Source organism: Lithobates pipiens, unplaced genomic scaffold (genome assembly GCF_037356315.1).
Source record: "Lithobates pipiens isolate NorthernLeopardFrog02 unplaced genomic scaffold, aLitPip1_a1.2 Scaffold_16, whole genome shotgun sequence".
Lineage (NCBI taxonomy): Eukaryota > Metazoa > Chordata > Amphibia > Anura > Ranidae > Lithobates > Lithobates pipiens.
The window spans coordinates 452,274,027-452,298,580 of record NW_027507748.1 but is presented as its reverse complement, the minus strand read 5'-3'; the positions used below and the strand labels follow the sequence as shown (position 1 = coordinate 452,298,580).

Genomic DNA, 24,554 nt, shown 5'->3' with positions numbered 1-24,554 from the left:
ATGTCAATCAGTGCCAAACAATAATGCATGCCAATCCGTGATACCCATTGTGGGCACTGATTGGCATCCATTATGGGCACTGATTGGCATCCCTGGTGGTCTAGGGAGGATTACCTTTTGCTGGGCATCCCTGGTGGTCTGGTGGCGTCCCTGGTGCTCCAGTGTGGGCATCCTCGGGGGGGGGGGGGGGGGGGGGGCTGTGCTGATAATCGATCAGCACAGACCCCCCCCCCGTCAGAGGAACAGCCGATCGGCTCTCCTCTACTCACGTCTGACAGACGCGAGTGAGGAAAAGCCGATCACCGGCTCTTCCTATTTACACTGTGAACAGCCGTGATTGGACACGGCTGATCACGTGGTAAAGAGTCTCCGTCGGAGACTCTTTACCGAAATTGTAGTTGCCGGGTGTCAGACTGACACCCCGCAACAACGATCGCCGCGGTGTGCGCCCCCGGCAGTGCGCAGCGGCTCAGAATCCTGATCACGTCATATGACGTCCGATCGGGATTATGCAACCACTTTGCCACCGTCAATTGCCTATAGGGCGGGCGGCAAGTGGTTAATGGAATAAGCTGAGGTTATAAGCCGACTGGCTCTTATGTAGGCATTCAAAAGAAAGGCCTGACACTGCTACAGGTCACTGCCATCTTGTAAGTGATATCAGTAGCTGCAGCAGACTCAGAGCTGGCACTCAAGTGGCACTCTATCAAGCAGGTTCCATGCAACCTTACAGTTGGAGAAGAAACATTATTGTATCACTTCCTTGCGGGTACCTTGTACCTTACATCTAAGCGTGACACTAAATACAGCGGGGATGAAGCTGCCAGCAGCCTCCATACTCCCTTTTAGTGTTATCCTAGGGGTGCTTGAAGCAGCAGAGTGAGTTGAGGAGGAAAGGTGTGGTAGTGCTAGTGGCGACAGAGGAGTTCTGGGCACAGACAGTGTGACGCCTGAATGTATGTGCAGTGGGCTGGCTGTGCCCAGATATGGGAACACTGACTCTGTGAGAGGCAGACAAACCAGCATAGAATGAGGAAGTGGAAGCCTTGAACACATTCTGAAGTGCTGATGAGACTGGGTCCATCTGTGTTTTTCCTGCAGAGGAGATACAGGAGAGGCAGCCTATAACGGCATTTACTTTGCACTGCCAAAGCCATATAAGTGGAGACCGGTTTGTGATATCTGATGTCAGGATGGACATCACAGGAGTTGCCAACCTAGAAGTGTTAAGCTGGGGGTTCTAACATTAAGCGGCTGCGATCAGTGTTCCAGTAAGGGGAATAATATGGCTTTGTGATTATTATATGATAAGACTGAGAGTTCTGAGCCCATTATATGTCCTCTGTTCACCCCCTTCTGTCCCTCCCAAAAATACTAGTAATTTGGGCTGTTCCCTAGGGAGGGGCTTAGTAGAAAGCAAGTCACCAGCATTATTCCCATCATTATTTGTGTTACATATACAGTGCCTTGAAAAAGTATTCATACCCCTTGACATGTTCCACATTTTGTCATGTTACAACCAAAAACATTAATATATTTTATTGGGATTTTATGTCATAGACCAACACAAAGTGCAAAATAATTGTGGAGTGGAAGGAAAATGATAAATAGTATTCAACATTTTTTTTACAAATAAATATGTGAAAAGTGTGGCGTGCATTTGTATTCAGCCCCCTGAGTCAATACTTTGTAGAACCACCTTTTGTTGCAATTACAATTCAAGTCATTTTGGGGATGTCTCTACCAAGTTTTGCACATCTAGAGAGTGACATTTTTGCCCGTTCTTCTTTGCAAAATAGCTCAAGCTCTGTCAGATTGGATAGAGAGCCTCTGTGAACAGCAATTTTCAAGTCTTGCCATAGATTCTCAATTGGATTTAGGTCTGGACTTTGACTGGGCCATTCTAATACATGAATATGTTTTGATCTAAACCGTTCTGCCTGTATGTTTAGGGTTATTGTCCTGCCAGAAGGTGAATCTCCGCCACAGTCTCAAGTCTTTTGCAGACTCTTAACAGGTTTTCTTCTAAGATTGCCCTGTATTTGGCTCCATCCATCTTCCCATCAACTCTGACCAGATTCCCTGTCCCTGCTACAGAAAAGGATCCCCACAACATGACGCTGCCACCACCATGTTTCATGGTGGGGATGGCGTGTTCAGGGTGATGTGCAGAGTTAGTTTTCCAACACGCATAGCGTTTTGCTTTTAGGCCAAAAAGTTCAATTTTGGTCTCATCTGACCAGAGCACCTTCTTCCACATGTTTGCTGTGTCCCCCACATGGCTTCTCACAAACTGCAAACATACTTTTTATGGCTTTCTTTCAACAATGGTTTTCTTCTTGCCACTCATCCATAAAGGCCAAATTCGTGGAGTGCACAACTAATAGTTGTCCTGTGGACAGATTCTCCCACCTGAGCTGTGGATCACTGCAGCTCCTCCAGAGTTACCATGGGCCTCTTGGCTGCTTCTCTGATTAATGCTCACTTTGCCCGGCCTGTTCGTTTAGGTGGACGGCCACGTCTTGGTAGGTTAGCAGTTGTGCCATACTCTTTCCATTTTCAGATGATTTTTTTAACAGTGCTCCCTGAGATGTTCACAGCTTGGATTTTTTTTTATAACCTAACCCTGCTTTAAACTTCTCTACAACTTTATCCCTGACCTGTCTTGTGTGTTTCTTGGCCTTCATGATGCTGTTTGTTCACTAAGGGTCTCTAACAAGCCTTTGAGGGCGTCAGAGAACAGCTGTATTTATACTGAAATAAAATTACACACAGGTGGACTCTCTTTACTAATTAGGTGACTTCTGAAGGCAATTGGTTCCACTAGATTTTAGTTAGGGGTATCAGAATAAAGGGGGCTGAATACAAACATGTCACACTTTTCAGATATTTATTTCTAAACAAAATTTGAAAACCATTTATCATTTTCCTTCCACTTCACAATTATGTGCCACTTTGTGTTGGTCTATCACATAAAATCCCAATAAAATACATTTATGTTTTTGGTTGTAACATGACAAAATGTGGAAAATTTCAAGGGGTATGAATACTTTTTCAAGGCACTGTAACTATAGTAATTGTGTCATTGTCGTGATCAAAATAGGAAAAATAGTGCCAGAGATACTAGTTAACTCCTGTATTTCTATAATGCTGACATATTCTGTAGAAAAAAATACCAAGTGCATTGAACACCAAAGCAAATGTATATTTTACCACTAAACATAAATGCAGAGATGTTTTTTATTAAACTGATTGAAATATTTGTGCAGCAAAAACAAGCTGAAGATGAACTTTAAGGATACTTTCACACTGAGGCACTTTACAGGTGCAACATCGCCAAAAATAGCGCCTTCATAGCGCCTGTAAAGAGCCTCTCCAGTGTGAAAGCCAGAGTGCTTTCACACTGCAGCGGTGCACTTGCAGGACAGTAAAAAAAAGTCCTGCAAGCATCTTTGCAGTGCTGTAGGAGCTCCTAAAGCGCCCCTTCCCATTGAAATCATTGATTTTTAAACCTTTTTCAACCGCGCCGCTAAAACGACGGTAAAGCGGCGCTAAAAATAGTGCCGATTTACCGCCGACGCCTGCCCCAGTGTGAAAGTAGCCTTAGATTCTCTGAATTTTTATTGTTTATTCCTGTATCTATAAGTATATCTACAAATTACTGATTGTGTTAATATATTGTAACTGGTAGATCTGAAGATTATTTTAGGGGTTCCCTAAGTCCTGAAAATTTTCGAGGGATCCTCCTTGGTAAAAAGGGTAAGAAAGTCTGCGCTCTAGCATTCCCCTTGACTCCTCACCCAGTAGCTACGAGTTGAGGTGATGGGCAGAGGAGCTAGGCCAGCACAAAGTGCAATTAAACACTCCCAGAAGAGAAGGGTACTAATGAGGAGAATGTTTTGATAAGGATTACATTTTATTTTTTCAAATATGGAATGTAAAAAAATGGAATACTTGATTTTTTGTGCTTTTACAATGTTTTAAAACGAAACGTCACACTTCTGTTCCACTCTTTCAGGCATCTGATTTAATTTGGAATATATATTTTTCCAAGTTTTGACAGGTGCCTAGGCAATCAGAGCAGAAGCTCTCCTCCCCTTGCCTTTGCTAGCTGTTTGTGTCCCTATCTGGGGTTTTCCTTTCTACCTATATTTTTAAAGAGTATCAGATAACACATCAGATAGCACAATAAGTGAACAAAATCCCCTTGGAATGGAACACAAACAGCAATAAAACGTTTTCTTTTTTAACCGCTTGCCGACCGCCTAACACATATATACTGCAGCAGAATGGCACGGCTGCGCAAAACCCCGTACAGGTACGTCGTCCCCTTTAAGAGCCGCCGCACGGCGGGGGATCCGATGCGCATTGCCAGCCACATGCAATCACATGCACAAGAGCCAGCATGGGGATTTGTGTGTGTAAACACACAAATCTCTGTTCTGTCAGGGGAGAGGAGACCTATCGTTGTTCCTACTAAGTAGTTCCTATCCCCATACAGTTAGAACACACTGAGGAAACACTCATTTAACCCCTTGATCGCCTCTTAGTGTTAACCCCCTTCCCTACCAGTGACATTTACACAGTAATCAGTGCATTTTTATAGCACTGATCGCTGTATAAATGTCAATGGTCCCAAAAATTTGTCAAAAGTGTTCAATCTGTCCACCCGCTATGTCGTTAAAAATCGCAGATCGCTGCCATTACTAGTAAAAAAATAAAATAAAGTTTGCGCAAACCAATCAATATACACTTACTGTGATTTTTTTTATCAAAAATATGTAGAATAATATATATTGGCCTAAACTAATGAAGAGATTTTGTCTTTTAAAAAATTTTTGGGGAATATTTATTATAGAAAAAAGTTAAAAATATTGGGGGTTTTTTCAAAATTGTTACTCTTTTTTTGTTTATAGTGCAAAAAATAAAACCCGCAGAGGTGATCAAATACCGCCAAAAGAAAGATTTATTTGTGGGGGAAAAAAGGGCTCAAATTTAGTTTCGGTACAGCATTGCAGGACTGCGCAATTGTCAGTTAAAGCGACGCATTGCCAAATTGTAAAAAGTGCTCTGGTCAGGAAGGGGGTAAAATCTTCCGGGACTGAAGTGGTTAAATAGAGTGCTTATGGGTAGTGCTTCTGCCCTCCAATCAGCAGGAAGAATTAATGTTGCTGATTCCAAAAGGAATAAATAAAAACTGCACTTGGTGCTCCAAAAACTAATACTCACAGCTGCATTCAAGAAAACACCAAATACAAAAGTGTAAAGAAGCTTAAGTGACTAAATATTATTGTACTGTGCCTTTAAATCTTAAGCTTGCTATATTTATTTATTTAGCAATATTTAATTACTTCATTTTGTTGATTGCTAGAACTCTGACTCAGGTGGTGTGTCAGACCTCTGCAGAGACACCACTTCTTCCACACAGAGAGCAAGGGTCCTTCTACAGAGCATGCTGGCAGGGACACAGGCTTTCTACTTAGATGTGGCTGCTTTCTAATGAAAACAAACTGTAAGGCCCCATTCACACAGGGCTGCCCATCTTTACTCCTCCGCTTGCTCAGCGGGGGATCGCTCCGTTGATCCCCACTGAGCCAGCGGGTGACAGAGTGCAGGGATGTACCTGTCAGATATCCACTCTCCCCTATGGGCGGGATCGGATGATTACGGACCGCCTGTCTGTTTTCATCCGATCCGATCTGCCAGACGGATGGAAAATACGGTTTGCATCCATCTGGATTTTGCGGAGCGGATGTCAGCAGACATGTCACCGCTGACATCCGACGCTCCATAGAGCTGTATGGAGCAACCGTTCAGATCCGCTGAAAAAACTGACAGGCGGCTCTGAACGGTCCGCATGTGTGAAAGGGGTCTAAGACTTTGCACACCTGTTGTTTTCATGCCCCTGAAATGCATCTTCAAAATGAAAGTTCAATTGGGTTTTAACTTTGAATAATCCTTTGCTCTATTTGTATCATGATTAGCCACCTATTAAAAAGAAGAAAAAAAGGGGGAAAAAACTTGCAGCTAGGAATCCTTTGTGTGTCTATTACAACCCACTCAGCTGTTCCTGCCTCCCATGTTTCTCCATGCCATTAAAACAGCTGTCTCTTCCCGTAAAGATTATTTACCAGCTGTCTTCTGTATCAGTCACCTGCCTTCTCTCTATTCCTCAGCTGTTTTTTTGTTTCTGTCTGCTTGAACTCTTTTCATCTCTAGAAATTTATCTCTGTGACCACTCATACATAAAGAGTCAGCGTCCACTGCTGCTGATGCAACTTCCTGTCCATGCAAAAATCACCCAGGTGCACAAGCTACATCTAAAGTCAGTGGGAGTCATATCAGTAATCAAACATTTACTGTATAAATACGGCTAGCTTACCTACTAAACTAAATTGATCACAGCTCTTCTAAATAAACCACCCAAGAAGTGCACAAACACTCAATTCAAACTAGTCTAAGACTGGGTTTACACTAGTCAATTAACATGTCAGAAGATTGTGACCAGCGCTCTATGGAGCTGGTTCCCACATCTCCAGAACGGCTCCGGTACAAATTGCACATGAACACTGTGTGTCTTCTGGTCCATTTCAGGTCCGAATTCAGCCAAAAATTCGGACTGAATTCGGACCTGAAACAGGTGAACAGGGATGCACCGAACCCTTACTGTGAGCTGCTCTGTGCAGCAGTGTGAACCCAGCCTAACACATTTTAACAGTGGTAAAAAGGCTATTTGAAAGAGCATTAAAAACCCACACGGCCTCTTTTGTGGATTTCAAGAATTGGGTTTCACAAGTCATGATCTTTGAAAAACGAACTAGACAAAATGATAAGGCCGGTTATAGACACAGCAAAATTCAATTGCAGGAAAAAAATTCCCCCATCAACACAGATATTGTTGATGCGGGAAGCCCTCCTGCCAGGCCTCTCCGGGAGAAGACAGTGGTTATTGCTAGCGGCTATAGCAGCTGCTAGCAATAATTGCAAGGGAATCCAGCACGCTGGTTGTACTCAAGTTGATCGATCAACTTGGAACATTCAGCCTGCCCATTAACGGTTCAAACCTTGGCCAGTTCCTGCTGAAGATGGCAAAATTCAAGAAGGTATGTGAACCAAGATTCAAGTTTTATTTGCTACCCGCTTGTAGCACTGACTTACTGAACCTGGGAAAAAAAAATAGAGTATACAACACAGCCCCCCCCCCCCCCACAATTCTTTTTTTTTACTCTCTTCACTTTATCTTTTATGTTTCTTCCCCACCGTACTTATGCCCTTTGAGGGTGAGTAAATGTAACCACCACATCTGAAGGACGAGTAATTTTGTTCTTAGATTTAGATGCACTTCAGTTTAAGTTTTCCGGTTTCTCGCTTCTGCCACGTGGATAGTATTCTTTTATAGATTATAGCTCTTGTGCTCCCTTGTACCATATAATTATGGTTTATACAAAAATATCTTCCTGGACAATGGCAGTGATATAAGATGTTGTTAACTTGATATAAAGTCTGAATTTATCATTGTAAAAATAATAGCACAGTATGTAGAGTTCAAAAGAAACATTTTGTGCCCAATTTTCCAGAAATTCAGAGGCTGCCATTGCTTCTGAAAATACTAGTCGCCTTTTATGGGGTTTGGGTCAATTTTCTTCAATTTAAATGTTTATAAATGTATACAATTTTCTTTGTTTTAGAAAAAAAATGTTTATACAGGACAGAGAACTCCCAGAGCACTGTGGGTTATAGGCTTTGTCTGCCTGAAACCTCAGACTAAGCCATATGATAACGTTGAGTCATTGAAAATTATTTCAGCTTGAGCTGTTGACCTCTATAACCATGCTTATTTTTCAGCAGGCTATACGGATAGCTCCTATGATGGGTAAATAAAGATTTTTTACCAGCTGTCTTCTGTATCAGTCACCTGCCTTCTCTCTATTCCTCAGCTGTTTTTTTGTTTCTGTCTGCTTGAACTCTTTTCATCTCTAGAAATTTATCTCTGTGACCACCAAAAATGTTTAAATTAGATTTTTTCAGTCCAAATAAAATATGTAAAAAAAAGTCTGTTACTCTCTACTTATAAGATGAAATTCTTTGTGACATATTAGCCCCCCCCCCCCATTCACACCTAAGCGTTTTGTAGTTTGAAACTCTAAAATTCCATGGTTTTCCGTTGTGCCTGTTCACACTTTAGCATAGTGTTGCTTGAAGCTTGTAGCTTAAAAAAGTGCATTAGCTTTGTTTGAGCTACAAGCTTCAAACATTGTTGACCCCAACAGACTTCAACAGGAGAATCTGAAAACTACATGTACACGTGCAGAAAAATATGCAAAATGCCCTTACCACACATTTTACTCCTTAGTAACTAGCTTTCCATTGGCTAAAAAACATTTAAAAAACGACACACCTCAAATACCTAAAAAAAAAGTGCAAAAATTCTTGTACAAACATTAACAAAAAATAAATCCTGTAAACAAACCAGACGCTCAGCTCAGGTATGAATTTGAGGTTTAACTTCAGGTTAAGAAAAGCACAGCTTTGTTAGTCAGATACCTGGGGGTAGGAAAGTACACCAAACCAGGGCAAATATCTATTGCAAAACTTTTAGTGGAATATTATAGGAGTATCGCTCAAGTATATCTAGCTAGTTTTTGTTTATGGGTTTATTATTTAGCAAATTCTGTTATATCCAGTTACCTGTTCACTGATGAAATGTCTTCTGATGCCTGCTCTTGAAGCGTTCCTGGTCTCATGCTTTTAGCAGAATAAAGGGAGTTCTGTTCATGAAATGCACTCTTGTCTTCCATACTGTTTCTCGGAATAGGCTCTGTAACAGAGAGTATAAACACACATTACCCACTGCTTGGTCGCAAGCCTGAACTGTATCACTGGCCACCAGTATTAAGAAAAATATATTACATATCATTTTCAGATTCGCAAAGCATTGAAAGGAGGGGGGGGGGGGGGGGGTCGGTCACTGAATTAAACTGTGCAATAGCTAGTTAGTGTTCACAACACACAGAAGCAGTATGGTGTCAAAAACAGCCTAACAATATGGGCCAGAAACCTCATGAACATTCTTGTAGACACAAAAAACAGCAACTAGATTTCACATAAAATGCTTGTTACTAAATGTCTTTTTTTCGGAGATTCAATTTTAAAGGGAATTTACCTATCTTTACTTATCGTTATTTTGGTCAGGACTAAAAAAAAAAAAAAACAAGCTAAAAAAAGCTTATGCAGTAATGCAAATTAGTATTATTCAGTCAGGTGACTAATTGGGCCCCTTTTTCAAGAGTTCCCCAACCTCCCTTACATCTGGAGGAAGACCAGAGGAGGGCTGGAGCCAGCTGCCGGAGACTACTGAAACAAGAGACCTGGGGAGGCGGAGATAAGCTCTGTCCTCCCCTCTGCTGGCAAATGCTGAGATGGGGGGGGGGGACAATGCTCTCTCCCGCTGCACAAGGGGGGTGCCACAGCTGCAGGAGAGGTGCTAGGGCCACATGTGTTTGACATGTGGCCTAAAGTCACCAGGCGGGACATGCATTTTATCTGTAATATTAATAAAGTTGAACCCCAGGCAAACTTCAATCTCCAGGCAAAAAAGTTGAGTAGTTGTTTACTCTTTAATATTTAAAAAATATTTAAATGTAGATTTTTATACAGCTAGCATAAGTACCTGCATCTGTCTCGATATCATTCCTTGTACAGCAGCACTCTGAGTAGGAGAGAGAGGGTCAGCAACAGAAACCATGAAGAAGCAGATGTGAGGCATTGGACTCTGATCTTTCACCCGTCACACAAAAAGTGACAGTGGGACTCAATGGAAATGACCTCAGCAGATCAACAACAAGGTGGGAGGCCAGCTGGATTCATGTGAAAACCGAATAACATAGTGCTAAATGTTCATCATAAGAGTCCATAATTCTTTATTCCTCATGATACTTTGATAGCAATAAAAAAAAATCTAGCCATGTTTTCAGGGCAAAAAACATCCCATCATCAGGGCTTAAATTACATAGAAACAATGTTTACTGCATCCTATTTAGGAAACTCCTGAAGGAAAGTCTCTGGCAAGAGTAGAAATTTGCTGTCTCAATGGACATGTAGTAAGAGTGCTGGTGTGCTGATGACAGTTACATTTAAAATATAACTGAAATAAGACAATATATGAAATATAATCATACCATAAGTTGATTTTCTTTTTAACTGTTGGGATGTGCCCAGAATCAAATGGTCTCTAGAAAAGGCACTGCCTGTTAGAGAACTTTCTTCATCATGGTTATCTAACAGAGAATTACTGTACAAAACCAGTGGATTCCATTCAGATCCTTTATGCAGCATTTGCCCATTGGCAAACCTCTGTAGATACCCATACCTGTCAAGGAGAAAGCTTGTGTGAGCACAAAATATAATGCCAAAAATGTACAGTACATGTCTGCCAATAAAGTGGAGCAACTGCTCTTGCAAAGTGCACAGTCTATTTGCCTTTAGTAAATCAACCCCAGTGATTTAAATTTCATTTCCGTATGCTGTGTAAATAGGAAAACATAAAAACTATACAGTGGGGCTTTCTCATATTTGACCCCTTCCAACACCTATTCCTTCCTATTCAGTGTCCTTCAGTTCTACGCAAGGAGATAAATTAGCATGTTAAAGGGTAGGCAAAGGTACATTACTATCTCAGCAGTAAAATAAGGGGGACGGTACAGTTAAATAAAAAATAATTCTCCACTTCCCCTAGTTAATGTATAACTAGATGTCCACACTTAAAATGTAAAGAATTTCACCTATCCCCATCGATGCATAGCACAAAGTACACGTTAATGTATAAATGTGGTAATGGCAATCAGCAGCACACAGGATGTCGGATTGAATCTGTGCAGATGTCTTCCACAGGGAGAAGATATTCTATAGTAATACAAGTATTATTACAAAATGACACAGATGAGTCATGCATATATGTTCCTATCCAGGGAAAGTGAAGCATTAGTCACTCTAAATGTACTATGAAAAAATTACAGCATCATCAAAACCCAGCTAAACAGCTAGTATAATTCCTGTGTCAGTATTTTGATGTATAACACCTAGTTGGACTTAATAGAGCCGTGAAATGTCCTTATTTCTTAAGAGGAATTGTAGTCTGGATTGACATTTCTACTATCAGTAGATGAGGCGCTGAAAACCTACAGAACACCAGTGACATTTCTGTATTTTTCATTAGAATGCATATGAAATAGTGGAACCTGTGGGACTAAAAAACAATAGTAGAGACTTGGATTTTTTTTAACCATCAATGCCAGGCTAACCTGCATATGTTAGCCTTCTGGCAACTGCCTCTCATTTCAGTCCGGAGACAATAGTGAATTAAATACAGTACAATGGAAAACTGTTCTTAATATATCAAGTACCTAAAGACTCCAGCAATAGTGTTGTCGGGATGTGTTTAGGAAACCATCTATGAAACCTATTTTCAAACCTTTTAAGCCGGCCATGCATGGTGCAAATTTCTTTCCTGCAACCACAGGCTGCAGATGGTGCTGATGCAGGAACCCCACCTGCCAAGCCATTGTATTCTCCCGGCGGGGACGGCTTCCCCTGCTGGGAGAATACAGTAATTATTGCTAATGGTTATAGCGGCCGCTAGCGATAATCGCAAGTAAAATCCAACAGGCTGGTTGTACCCAAGTTGATCAATCGATCAACTTGGTACATTCAGGCTGCTCATACACGGTTCGAATCTCGGCCGGTTCAGCAGGAACCAACTGAGATCCGATTTGTGTATGGCATGCCTTAGGCTTATTTGTGTATCTGTATGTATTTTATGTACCTAAAGTAGAACTACAGGCAAAACTTTTTTTTTTTTTTTCGTTTTGGATAGAGTAAGGCTGACCATACACTATAACATTTTCTTGTTCAACTTTCCTTCAGATTTACCAAAACCACATAATATGAGGTCAAACCTAAACCCTTTCCATTTGTACGTAGTCAAGCAGCCCCTGGCACTACATAGTTGAAGGTAAATCTAAAGGAAATTGAATAAGAAAATTGTATGGTGTATGGCCAGCTTTAGGGAGGGTTATAACACTGGTCAGTTTTTTTTTTTTCAACCTGTGTCCTATTGGGGAGATGAGAGGAAATCACTCCAAAGTGAGGGAATTCCTTGTTGTCACTGGGGTCAAATGAACTAGTGTCCCCATTGGAACATTCCCCTCTATTACTTTTGTGGGGACAATCCATAATTTGGGTTTTACTTTCACATTCAGTGATAAAAGTAAACATAACAAATAGAGGGTGAATCTCCATAATACGGACACAGACAGCAATAAAAACATGACTGGTGTTTTAATCCATCTCCACTCTGACCAAAACGAAAAAAAAAGTTTTGCCTTTATACTTTAATTACATTCATGCAAACAAATATTTCTAGGAAAACGGTATCTAACATAAGACACGTGCAGCAAAATTTGGTTCTTTGTACAATATTTTTTTCTTGATGATACAAAAACCTGGTATTTTAAGAAAAAAAATATTACCATTAATTCCTGTTATTATCCATAAATTACATTCAAACCTATAGGATTCTTACGAAGCATAAAATAGAGAGTGTACAAGCATACTTGAAATAAACTTGAAAACAAAGTTTGCTACAGATAAATACCAAGGCTGAGAGACATGGGAGGTGTGGGAAGTAAACAGCTGTTTCATGCTTGCCAACACTTTGTCAAGACTCAGTTCCATATATCTGTTCACCAAGTGTGTGCAGCCAGACTCTCTGCATCATGACTGGTCGACTTTCTGCACGTCAATGTGAACAGCATCACTGATCCTTGTACTGATTTACAAAAAGAGATGATGCAAAACCAAAAATTTACATTTTCACTATCTGACCTGAACGCAAAGAGACTGGGAGTTATTTAGGGCAAACTGACTATTCACTTTGCAAGGGAATTTTACCCCCAAGCTTAGTGAATGAGGTAAAGCTTTGCTGACTTCCATTATCCAATCATGTGCAAGCAAAATGTTATTTCCTTTTTTGCAAAGTGCAATTTCACTACATTCGCTAAGCTCTAGGGTTTATTTCCTGTCAAAGTGAACAGCCTATTTTCCTTTAGTAAATCACCCCCTAAATGTCTACAAACTCGATGGTTGGAATATGATTGGATACAATGACTAGAAACATGATTATTGATCATCAATGACTAGAATCATACTGTAATATGATTGATTGAGTACAGTTATCATCCCTTGACCACAGTGACATTACCAGATCAACTATTGGGGCTCATTTACACCAGATGTAGTCAGGTACGTTTTTATCCCCACCCACCCGGCCTATTGTAAAATGACAGCCGGGCAGGAGCCCTGTTATTCTGGGAAGACTTCATATGATGTCCTCGCAGAATCAGGCCACGCTCTGGCATGATCTGTTGTTACCTGCTGTGTTCATCAGACACAGCCTATGACAAATCACTGTACCGGCCCACTGCCGGTACCATGTGATCACCGTGGTCAATCACAGCAGATCACATGACAATTGTACACAATGAAAGGCTTTGATTCATGCCTTTCATTGTGTACTATTGTGATTAGCTCTGTGATTGGTCACAGTGATTAAATGGTACAGGCAGGGCCAATCACAGCACATCTGTACCATGTGATTAACTAACACAGCAAATCACAATAGTAATAACTAAATTAAAGGGATTGTAAAGTGAATTTTTTTATTTTTATTTTTAAATAACAAACATGTTATACTTACCTCCACTGTGCAGCTCATTTTGCACAGAGTGGCCTTGAACCTGCTCTTCTGGGATACCTCGGCGGCTGTCTCGGCTTCCTCCCGCAGGTGCTTCTCACGTTCATGCGAGCTCCCTCGCATGGTGAGAAGCACCTGCGGGGACGCTCCGTGATACAGCCGGCGGCTATAGCCGCTGGCTGTATCACACAGCCCCGCCCCCCCCGCGTCAGTGGATGTGATTGACAGCAGCGTGAGGCAATGACTGCGCTGCTTTCCATCCATCCACTCTAGCCAATCAGCGGCCAGGCTGAACGGTGGAAAGGACGGCGGGGGCGAGCACGGGATTTTCGAGGGGTGAGGTAAGTAAAACGGGGGGGACTGGGGGTGCAGGCACTGTCAGATGTTTTTTCACCTTAATGCATAGAATGCATTAAGGTGAAAAAACATTTACCTTTACAACCCCTTTAATAGTTTTCATTCAGCAAAAAAGTGGTGCTTATAACTGTAAAATTCACAGTTATAAGAAATCACATTGTGTAAAAAAATATATATCCTGATTACCTCCCCAGAGTATTTCTCTGGTCACTGAATGTAAACAAAAATGTAAACAAAAGAAAAAAAAAATTATATATATTAAAAAAAAAAATTGAAAGAATATATATTCACTTTTTTTTTTTCATTTTTTACATACTGTCATCAGTCAGTGTCTCTGACCACACCAGTTATATAATAACGCTGTAATGCACTGGTGAAGGTAACAAAAAAAAAAAAAAATTGTGAAAAAAACATTTTTTTTTTAAATTTCTTGATTTTCCACAAAATTGTGGCAAAAAAAATGACACCTTTAAAAAACTAGTCATGTCTTTTACTAAATGCCTTGGACTGTCTACTTTCCAAAAAGGGGTAATTTGGGGGAAATTTGTATTGTCCTGCTATTGGCAGACATGAGATTGATAAATTTTCAGTTACAGTATATATACCATAGAGTTTGTGGACTGAATACATTTTGGCCTAAATTTATAAGATTATTTATTTGCAAAAAATGCATTTTTTTTTTTATTTTTAGTCTTTTTTCATTTATTTAGCAAAAAAAAAAACCCAGTGGTGATTAAATACCACCAAATGAAAGCTATTTGTGTAAAAAAAAAAAAATATATATATATATATATATATATATATATATATATATATATATATATATATATATATATATATATATATATATATATAAATGTCACATGGGTACAGTCTTGCATGACCGCGCATTTGTCATTCAAAGTGCGACAGTGCTAAAGGCTGAAAATTGGCTGGGCAGGAAGCGGGTAAAAGTGTCCAGTATTGAAGTGGATAAACGCAGTACAAATGCATATGCAAGAAAAATTTATAGTTTATATGAGAAAAAGACAAAGGATCCCCTAATTGGTGGACCTTTAAAGCACAACGTTTTTACAAAAGAAATTTAGATGGTATAAATTAACAATTATAAGTTATTTATTTCAAAAGATAGGGTAACGGTGCTGGCTAAACACATTCTTAATAGTTTATACAACTGCACTGCTTCCATGTCCATTTAAAAAAAGTAGAACATGCTGCATTTTTCTTGCAACTGAAATGCACGTAAATGTGTGCAAACAGACCACAAACATACATAAATGTGCACAAACGTGTGAAATTGTAACTTAGTAAATATAAATGGAAACAACATGAAAAAATACTCTAAAAAACACACTGAAAATGCACAGCAAACACATGTGAACACATTGAAAATGCAAGTAAACACACATGCAGAAACGCACAGTGAATGCAAAGATTGTGGTGTAAAGGCACCAGATGCAAAGATGAAGCTTTTCCCTGTATAGTTTAAGCCACATATATTTTTTCATCATCAGTAAAAGTAAAGACATCTCATATTTGTATAATATTAAAAGCCAGGTTAAGGCTAGAAAAATGTTCTGTGAAAAAAAAGTGTCCCTAGCAGTGGGGTGTTGCTTTAGGCTGCGAAATTTGTATATCTGCAAGTACCTGTGACGGCTATTCAGCCATGCACAATATATATAAAAAAATAAATAAAAATGTGAGCCATATCACATTCAGTACTGAGGCTTTGAATACATATTGAGCAAAGAAAGGTATAGTAAAGTTCAGTTTGTGAAGACCATGGAAACCCATATGTTATTTTATCAATAATTTCCAGTATGCAGAAAAGACAGCTTACACCAGTCTCTTGTCAGCTCGAAGGAGTTTATTGGAGAATTCACTGATGAGGACAAGGAATGGCAAGTTAGGAGGTGGTAGGCCATCTTCTTTTGCTGGCTCTTTGAAAGCAAATTCAATTCCTTGCCTTAAAAAGTAGGAAAATAAGGATGAAAGTTAAGATTAATACATTTCACCGTTCTGGAAGAATCCACAAAGGTATAGAAGTATTAGTACATAGAAGTTTTAGTATGGGCAAAACAAAAGTATGCTTAACTAGGGAAATACATTTGTACCAAAGCATGGCATGGCACATATTTAGGTTTAGTTTCTAATGCCAAATTGTCTCATATTATAATGAAATACACAGACCGACACACTTATGCCATTAATACCAAAGAGGTTTAATAAGGAATTTTTGTGAAACGTGTGTGTGTGTCTATATAGTGCCTAACTCCAGCCATTTTTTAAATAAAGAGATAACATTTATGTAAATGTTTCTGTCTGAAATATTCTAAGCATTCCCTATGCTATCCAAACATAATGGATAACATTAGTATTGGCATCATGAGATGGCTGTCACATATCAAATGTAAAATTCCTTACATAAGTGGACTGATATACCCCCCTTCAAATATAAAATTAACAAACTGTGCAATGACCTATAGCAACCAATCAGCTTTCAATTTACAGTAGTCCGATCAGGTAAAAAAGGAATGCTCGCTATGGGTCTTTTTAAACATACCCATGTATGTATGCATATTGTATTCCTATAAAAAGTATGTTTTCTGAAGAGCTGGGATTACTATTCAAATTCAGAAAAAAATACCTTACATAGTTTAAAAAAGTTAATCCAGTTCAAACTGTGTGTGTGTGTGTGTGTGTGTGTGTGTGTATGTGTTTATGTCAGTATTACATTGTATATCCCTGTATGTTGTGGTCATTGAGGTGCCCATCTAAGGCTACTTTCACACTGAGACGCTTTACAGTCACTATAGCGCTAAAAATAGCGCCTGCAAAGCACCTCTCCTGACACACCCACTTTTAACCCTTTATTTGGTCGCTAGCGGGGGTTAAAAGCACCCCGATAGCAGCCAAAAAGTGCCTCTAAAACTACTGTGAAGCACTGCTAAAACTAGCGTCACTTTACCGCTGATGCCCCCAGGCCTCAGTGTGAAAGTGCCCTAATAGTTTTTTAAAATATCAACGCTCCCTGCTGATACCACTGTTTGTGGAAGAGAATTCCACATCCTTACCGCTCTGACAGTAAAGAACCCTATATGCAGTTTATGGTTAAACAGTTTCTCCTCCAACCTTAGTGAATGGTTGTGTGTCTTAAAATTCCCTTTGACTAAATATTTTTTTTCCTATGCTAGGGTCACCAGTACGGTATTTGTACATTGATATCATATCCCCTCTCAAGCATCTCTTCTCCAGAGAGAATAAGTTCAATGCTTGTAATCTTTCCCCATAGCTGAGATCCTCCAGTCTCTTTATTAGCTTTGTTGCCCTGTCTCTGGACTCTCTCCAGTTCCAGCACATCCTTCCTGAGGACTGGTGCTCAGAACTGGACGGCATACTCAAGATGCAGCCAGACCAGAGTCTTGTAGAGCGGGAGAATTATTATTTTATCTCTGGAGTGAATCCCCTTTTTAATGCATGCCGATATTCTGTTGGCTTTGCTTGCAGTAACTTGGCATTGCATGCCATTGATGAGCCTGTCATCTACTACCTTGTTTTATGCTACATACAAGATAAAGTTGTAGCTCTTTTGTTAGCAAGCTTAAGCCAGCCATAGACAGTTCCCATTGAACCGGCCAAGATTGGAACCATGTATGAGCAGGCTGAATGTACCCAAGTTGATCAACTTGGGTACAACCAGCCTGCCAGATTTTACATGCAATTATTGCAAGTAGCTGTAACCCCCCCCCCCCCCCCCCGCTGTGAGATCACAATGGCTCGGTGGGAGGGATTCCCCCATCACTCTGTCTATGGCTGGCGTTACACAACCTTTAGGTGTGAAAATCAGGGAAGAGCCCTCAAGGCAACTCTATGCATTTCTATGAAAAAGTAAGGTCAGATAAGGCCATAGATAATGCAATTTTTTTGGTGGAAGGAAAAAAATTGCTAAATTCCCCCATCAACGCAGTTAGTTGATGGGGAAATCTCTTCCGCAGCACTATTGTAATCTGCTGGCGGCAAGCACAGAGGGCCTTCCCTGTTGGTAGAACACAATGATTAGCATTGCCGGCTATAGCCAGTGGCACTAAGGCTGGCCATACATTATACAATTTTCTTGTACAATTTTCCTTTAAATTTATCAAAACCATATAATATGACATCAAACCTAAACACTCTCAATCTGTATGCAATCAGGCAGGCCCTTGCATTACATAGTTGAAGGTAAATCTAAAAGAAATTGAATAAGAAAATGGTATAATGTATGGCTGGCTTTATCATTCTGGAAAAACCCGACAGGCTGGTTATACACAAGTCAATCGATAGACCAACTTGTGTACAACCAGGGTGCCCATACATGGCTTGAAATTAGTCTGTAATTTAACATTATAACAACTATTTTTGAACTATTTTTTTTAATGTGTCGCTACACAACCTTATTCTAAAATTGTACTATTTTTTTGTTTTAAACTGCAGAACTATGACAGTTATCAAAACAGTAGGGACTACTTCACGATACCATGCATTACAGTGCACTGCGTTAAGGTAGACTATTAATTTTGAACAGGCTGGCAGTGCACTTTTACATAGTAAATAGCGGCAACTAATTTTTAAGGCAGCACACCCCAAAACATGTTATATGCGTTCTGGTGTGGTGCATTGTGCAATATCCAGTGTGGTGAGGTGCCATTCAATATAGATTACAAACTGTGGTGCACTTGTAACTGAAATGCAAAGATCTAAATTAGTCCTAAAAAAGGGATCTGCTGGGTAAAGTTAGTCTGAACTATCATATGCAAAATATTACTTTGTCTGTTTTATACAACATTCAATATCCAATGCTACACTGTAATTGAAAATAACACTTTAACCATTAGTACCAGTTAACTCTTTTTTTTTCTTTTTTGTCTCTGGTCAACTAGAAAACAGCATAAAGTGTCTGAGCTGTTTTTCTTGCTCCCTTTCATGTTTGAAATGCAGCTTGGGGGAGGACAGGAGAAAAATCTGGTTGGTTGCTATGGGCATCAAAAAGTGTTTAATAAACTTTAGACACACTGATACATGAGGGCCAATGTACTTTAAATGGGCTCAGCCTAATAAAGCTTTGCTTGTAGTGCTATGTAATGGTATAAATAGCATAGTGAATGTAAGGGGAAAACCTCCACTTCACATACTTGTGCATCATAGCAATAGATTCTCTGCATTTCACGTGGTCCATGCCAAACGTTAGAGAAAAGCGGCGAGCCAGCTCCTTTATGTTAGTGAATGACGTTGGGGACGGGGTGGCACTGTCATGTGCTTCTCTGTGCTCCAGAAACAGCTGCAATCACATCACCATGCCGGAGAAAAGAAAGCAGAGCTGTGACGGGTCATGTCTTTTTAAGGAACAAGGACATTCAGTTTTGTTAATTTGCATTCATTTTCAGCTGTCTCTCAATGACCTTCCTCCCTGGTGTCAAGGGGGGCTATTTACAATGCAACTGAATGAAATGGCAAGCATTTGTATCCCTCTAATAACAAGCCTGACGACGTGATAAGTCATGCTTTCAATTATGTTTCTAGATCAGCCGGGAAACATGCAATCCTGTCACAAATCACACACGGTTCTATCTTCCAGTGCTTTCAATTAAAAGCCGCAAAATAGAAGCTGCCTGCCAAATCTGATAACTGATAATCTTACTAAGTACATTGTATTTCTACATATATGACATACAGCTGACACTGATTCAGAGAAATCATTATCTATTGCCTTACATGGTACATAATGTAAATGGCATTCACCCTCACACTCTGCTGACATATTTTGACTAATTGCACTAGTACCAGATTATTCAGCAAGGCAGTGTATAAAAGCAAAACTTGAAGGCCAATGTGCTGGAACCTATAGCAGCCAATAAGAATACAATTATTGAAGTCAAAAGACTGGAATATGAATTATAATTGGTTGCAGAGGGGTACCACACTTGTTCCTTGCCTTACTAAATAAGACTAACACAATATTATTGTACTATTTGTGTTCTGTAATATATTATTTTAATAAATGATATTTTTACCAGTGGTTGTTTTCAAACATCTAGTAATACAAAGTGAACCTCTGCTGAAAATATTTTTTATTCCACTATTATGTCGTCTACAGAATCAGGGAGTATATATTGTGTCAATAAACAAAATAATATTCCTCCTTTTCTAAGAATTGCCAGTTTAAGCTTCTTTTATTTTCTTGAAATTTGAAAAGTAATGCATACTGTAAATCATGAGCAAATAAACAGCTGGTTTCTTAAATGCAAGCTTCAAGAAAAAGAACCTGGCCTACAGCTACTAAGATGAAACCTACGTTTTCATAAGCTGTAGTAGTGAAATCATTTATATAATGAAGTAACTCATTTATCCAGGTCATAGCATAACTAGTAGTAGTTAGAAACATTTGGAACAAATTCAGTTGAATGCAACTAACTACTGCTAGCTAACTTATGTAACCTTACCGGTTAGGCAAAACATGCAGGTTACTTTTCCCCATTTCATAAGTGAAGAAATGTCATCAGCACACCAAGGATTCCTTGAAAAGGGTCCAAAGCTTTATTTCCGTGGTCACATGATAAACATATGTTTCAGGGACACGCAGGGCCCCTTCCAACAAGACTAACTACTATTAGCTAACTTATGTAACCTTATTGTTAAGGCAAAACATGCAGGTTACTTTTCCCCATTTCGGATACATAATTTGTCCTATCTATGATGTTCCCAAACCTGGAAGCTACTGGTCAATGAACTTCATGCAAAAAAATTGAAACAAAGAAATAGTGGTAGTGTTGGGCAGTTACTAACCTGTTTTCTGTACTTATTTTAAGTACAATTTATTTATTTATTGTTTGGATATCAAAAAAGGCAGATGTTTGGTCATGCAACGTACCCAGCAATTTTTGCCTTCCTTCATCCCCTCCCGTAGCCACCATGACTTTACTGAACCTGGATTTTTAAGCGAGGGTGATCTGCAGTTTTCAGCTTTTTTCTGGCACTTCCCTTGTTTTTAATTTCCTTACACTTCATTTACCTTCTTATATTATCCCTTTTCTGGTTTTAATTAATGCGGTATTAAACCCAAAACCAAAAATGTAATATATTGCAGCTTATCAATCATTAGATAACGTTTATCTTTTTTTAGTTTTTTTTCCCTGTTTTTGAGTTCAATGTTTTTAACCACTTGACCTCCGGAAGTTTTACCCCCCTTCATGACCAGACCACTTTTAGCGATACGGCACTGCGTTACTTTAACTGACAATTGTGTGGTCATGCAACACTGTTCCCTAATAAAATTAGAGCTCCCACAAATAGAGTTTTCCTTTTGTGGTATTTGAGCACCTCTGCATTTTTTTTATTTTTGGCACTTTAAAAAAAGACACACAATTTTGAAAAAAAGCATTTTTACTTTCTGCTATAAAACATATCTAATAAAAAAATGATTTTCTTCATAAAACGTAGGCCAATATGTATTTTGCTACATATTTTTGGTAAAAACAAATACCAATAAGCGGATATTAACTGGTTTACGCAAATGTTATAGCATCTACAATCTATGGGATATATACTGGATTTTTTTTAATATACTAGTAATGGCAGCGATCAGCAACTTATAGCGAGACTGCGATATAGTGACCAGTGCTAAAAATATAATCTGTCACAGTACTAATGGCACTGGCTGGGAAGGGGTTAAACATTTAGGTGATCAAAAGGTTAACTGTGTGCCTAGCCAGTGTTTCTGTACTGTATGTGCTGCTTTTACTAGGGGAAGAGATGGATTTAAGTGGCAGCTTTGTAGAAACAAAGAATCCATCCCCTCCCCCTATCAGAACAGAACTCTGCCTTGTTTACATAGGCAGAGCTCCGTTCGGAGTCTCTCCCCAACAATCAGCGGGTGTCATCGGACATCGAGTGCCTGGCACTCGCAGATTGGCTTCTGCTGTATATAATCATAGCAGAATCAATGTGTGCCCCTGCAGAAGTGCGAGATCACGTATACATTTGTAAAACTACAGTAACTGGTTAATTAATTTTACAGAGCAAACAATCCATGCTGTGTATACAGAACAAGATCAAGTGGGGTACAGTGAGCAACATTATTATCAATATACGTTTCAATAAACACAAAAGGATAAAAGGACAAAGAATAAGGATGTGATGTTATATCTGGAGAGCACCCTGGATCAGTGTAATAGAGATCAAGTCAGAATAGAGGATCTCAGTACTACATAACACATCACATGTGTGAACAGGTTAGATCCAGACGGTCACCTAGGAAAGAACTGTGCGAGGAGAAGGCAAAGAGAATAGGAGTAAAAAAAGAAGGGAGAAGAGCGAGAGGCGAAGTCAAGGAAAAAGGGGAAAAGCCTCTACTATAGGAAATAAAACCTAAAAAAGGAAACTAATGCAGCCATCACATCAAAGAATTGGTAATCTGCAATATAATAAATGTTTTCTTTTGGGTTTATTACCGCATTAGGATTATCCCTTTTTATACTTGATTTCTGTTGACCTCACTCAGTTTTTCACGACACTAACATTTAGCACTTTACCCTATATGTTTCTGATCACCGTATTACTGTTATATTAGCCCTGAGAGTCTTGTATTTTATGTGACATACAGTGCCTTGAAAAAGTATTCATACCCCTTGAAATTTTCCACATTTTGTCATGTTAGAACCAAAAACGTAAATGTATTTTTGGGGATTTTATGTGATAGACCAACACAAAGTGGCACATAATTGTGAAGTGGAAAGAAAATGATAAATGGTTTTCAACATGTTTTTACAAATAAATATCTGAAAGGTGTGGCGTGCATTTGTATTCAGCCCCCTTAGTCAATACGTTGTAGAACCACTTTTCTCTGCAATTACAGCTGCAAGTCTTTTTGGAGATGTCTCTACCAGCTTTGCACATATAGAGAGTGATATTTTTGCCCATTCTTCTTTGCAAAATAGCTCAAGCTCTGTCAGATTTGATGGAGAGAGTCTGAGAACAGCAATTTCCAAGTGTTGCCACAGATTCTCAATTGGCTTTAGGTCTGGACTTTGACTGGGCCATTCTAACACATGGATATGCTTTGATCTAAACCATTCGATTGTAACTCTGCCTGTATGTTTAGGGTTGTTGTCCTGCTGGAAGGTGAACCCTCGACCCAGTCTCAAGTCTTTTGCAGACTCTAACAGGTTTTCTTCTAAGATTGCCCTGTATTTGGCTCCATCCATCTTCCCATCAATTCGGACCAGCTTCCCTGTCCCTGCTGAAGAAAATCATCCCCACAGCATGATGCTGTCACTACCATGTTTCACAGTGGGGACGGTATGTTCAGGGTGATGTACAGTGTTAGTTTTCCACCACACATAGCATTTTGCTTTTAAGCCAAAAAGTAAAATTTTTGGCTTTGCTGCTTCTCTGATTAATGCTCTCCTTGCCCAGCCTGTTCGTTTCCGTGGACGACCATGTCTTGGTAGGTTTGCAGTTGTGCCATCTTTCCCGTTTTCCATATTTGAGTGATGGATTTAACAGTGCTCCGTGAGATGTTCAAAGCTTGAGATATTTTTTTTTATAACCTAACCCTGCTTTAAACTTCTCCACAACTTTATTCCTGACCTGTCTGGTGTTTTCTTGGCCTTCAAGATGCCATTGTTTCACTAAGGTTCTCTAACAAACCTCTGAGGGCTTCACAGAAAAACTGTATTTATGGATTAAATTACACACAGGTGGACTCTACTTACTAATTAGATGGCTTCTGAAGGCAATTGGTTCCACTAGATTTTAGTTAGGGGTATCAGAGTAAAAGGGGGCTGAATACAAATGCACACCACACTTTTCACATATTTATTTGCAAAAAAAAAATTGAAAACCATTTATAATTTTCCTTCCACTTCACAATTATGTGCAACTTTGTGTTGGTCTATCACATAAAATCCCAATACAATACATTTATGTTTTTGGTTGTAACATGACAAAATGTGGAACATTTCAAGGGGTATGAATACTTTTTCAAGGCACTGCACAGTAATTATATATAGGTGCAGTCCTAGGAATTTCTCCTTTGTACTTTAGCATAGTTTATGTACTGAAGAAAATGTATATGTACTTGGGATTATTTATGAAATTTAAAAGAGAAGTATTGGTTTGTTTTTTGTTTTTTTAGATTCATACTTATCTAGGTGGATGCAGCATCAGGCCAATGCTGCAGCTTTTCCCCAGCATCTCTGCAATGATAACTGAGCCACCAAATACCGCCAATGGCTCAGTTCTCACTCCTCCCCGAGAGGAAAGATGCTGGCTGTCAGTATGCTGGCTATGTCGGGATGACATGCTGCCTCGATTGATTGCAGTGACGTCAGCGGAGGGCAGACTTCAGACAGCTCGTTGCTGAAAACAGGTCACAGGAGTGCAAAACTAATTGCACTCCTGTTACCCTTAG

At 39.5% G+C, this 24,554-nt stretch overlaps 1 protein-coding gene across 4 annotated transcripts in view; it reads right to left on the bottom strand.

Moving 5' to 3' along the window:
* LOC143983296 (cohesin subunit SA-2-like) overlaps positions 1-24,554 on the bottom strand; it is a 155,058-nt gene that overhangs the window by 6,875 nt on the left and 123,629 nt on the right. For all 4 annotated transcript variants that reach the window (XM_077482810.1, XM_077482811.1, XM_077482812.1 and 1 more), the window contains 4 exons: positions 19,279-19,424; positions 15,948-16,073; positions 10,179-10,369; positions 8,689-8,818 (listed from right to left, as the gene is read on the bottom strand). In XM_077482810.1, coding sequence (XP_077338936.1) covers positions 8,689-8,818; positions 10,179-10,369; positions 15,948-16,073; positions 19,279-19,424 — 593 coding nt within the window. The remainder of the gene's footprint in view (positions 1-8,688; positions 8,819-10,178; positions 10,370-15,947; positions 16,074-19,278; positions 19,425-24,554) is intronic.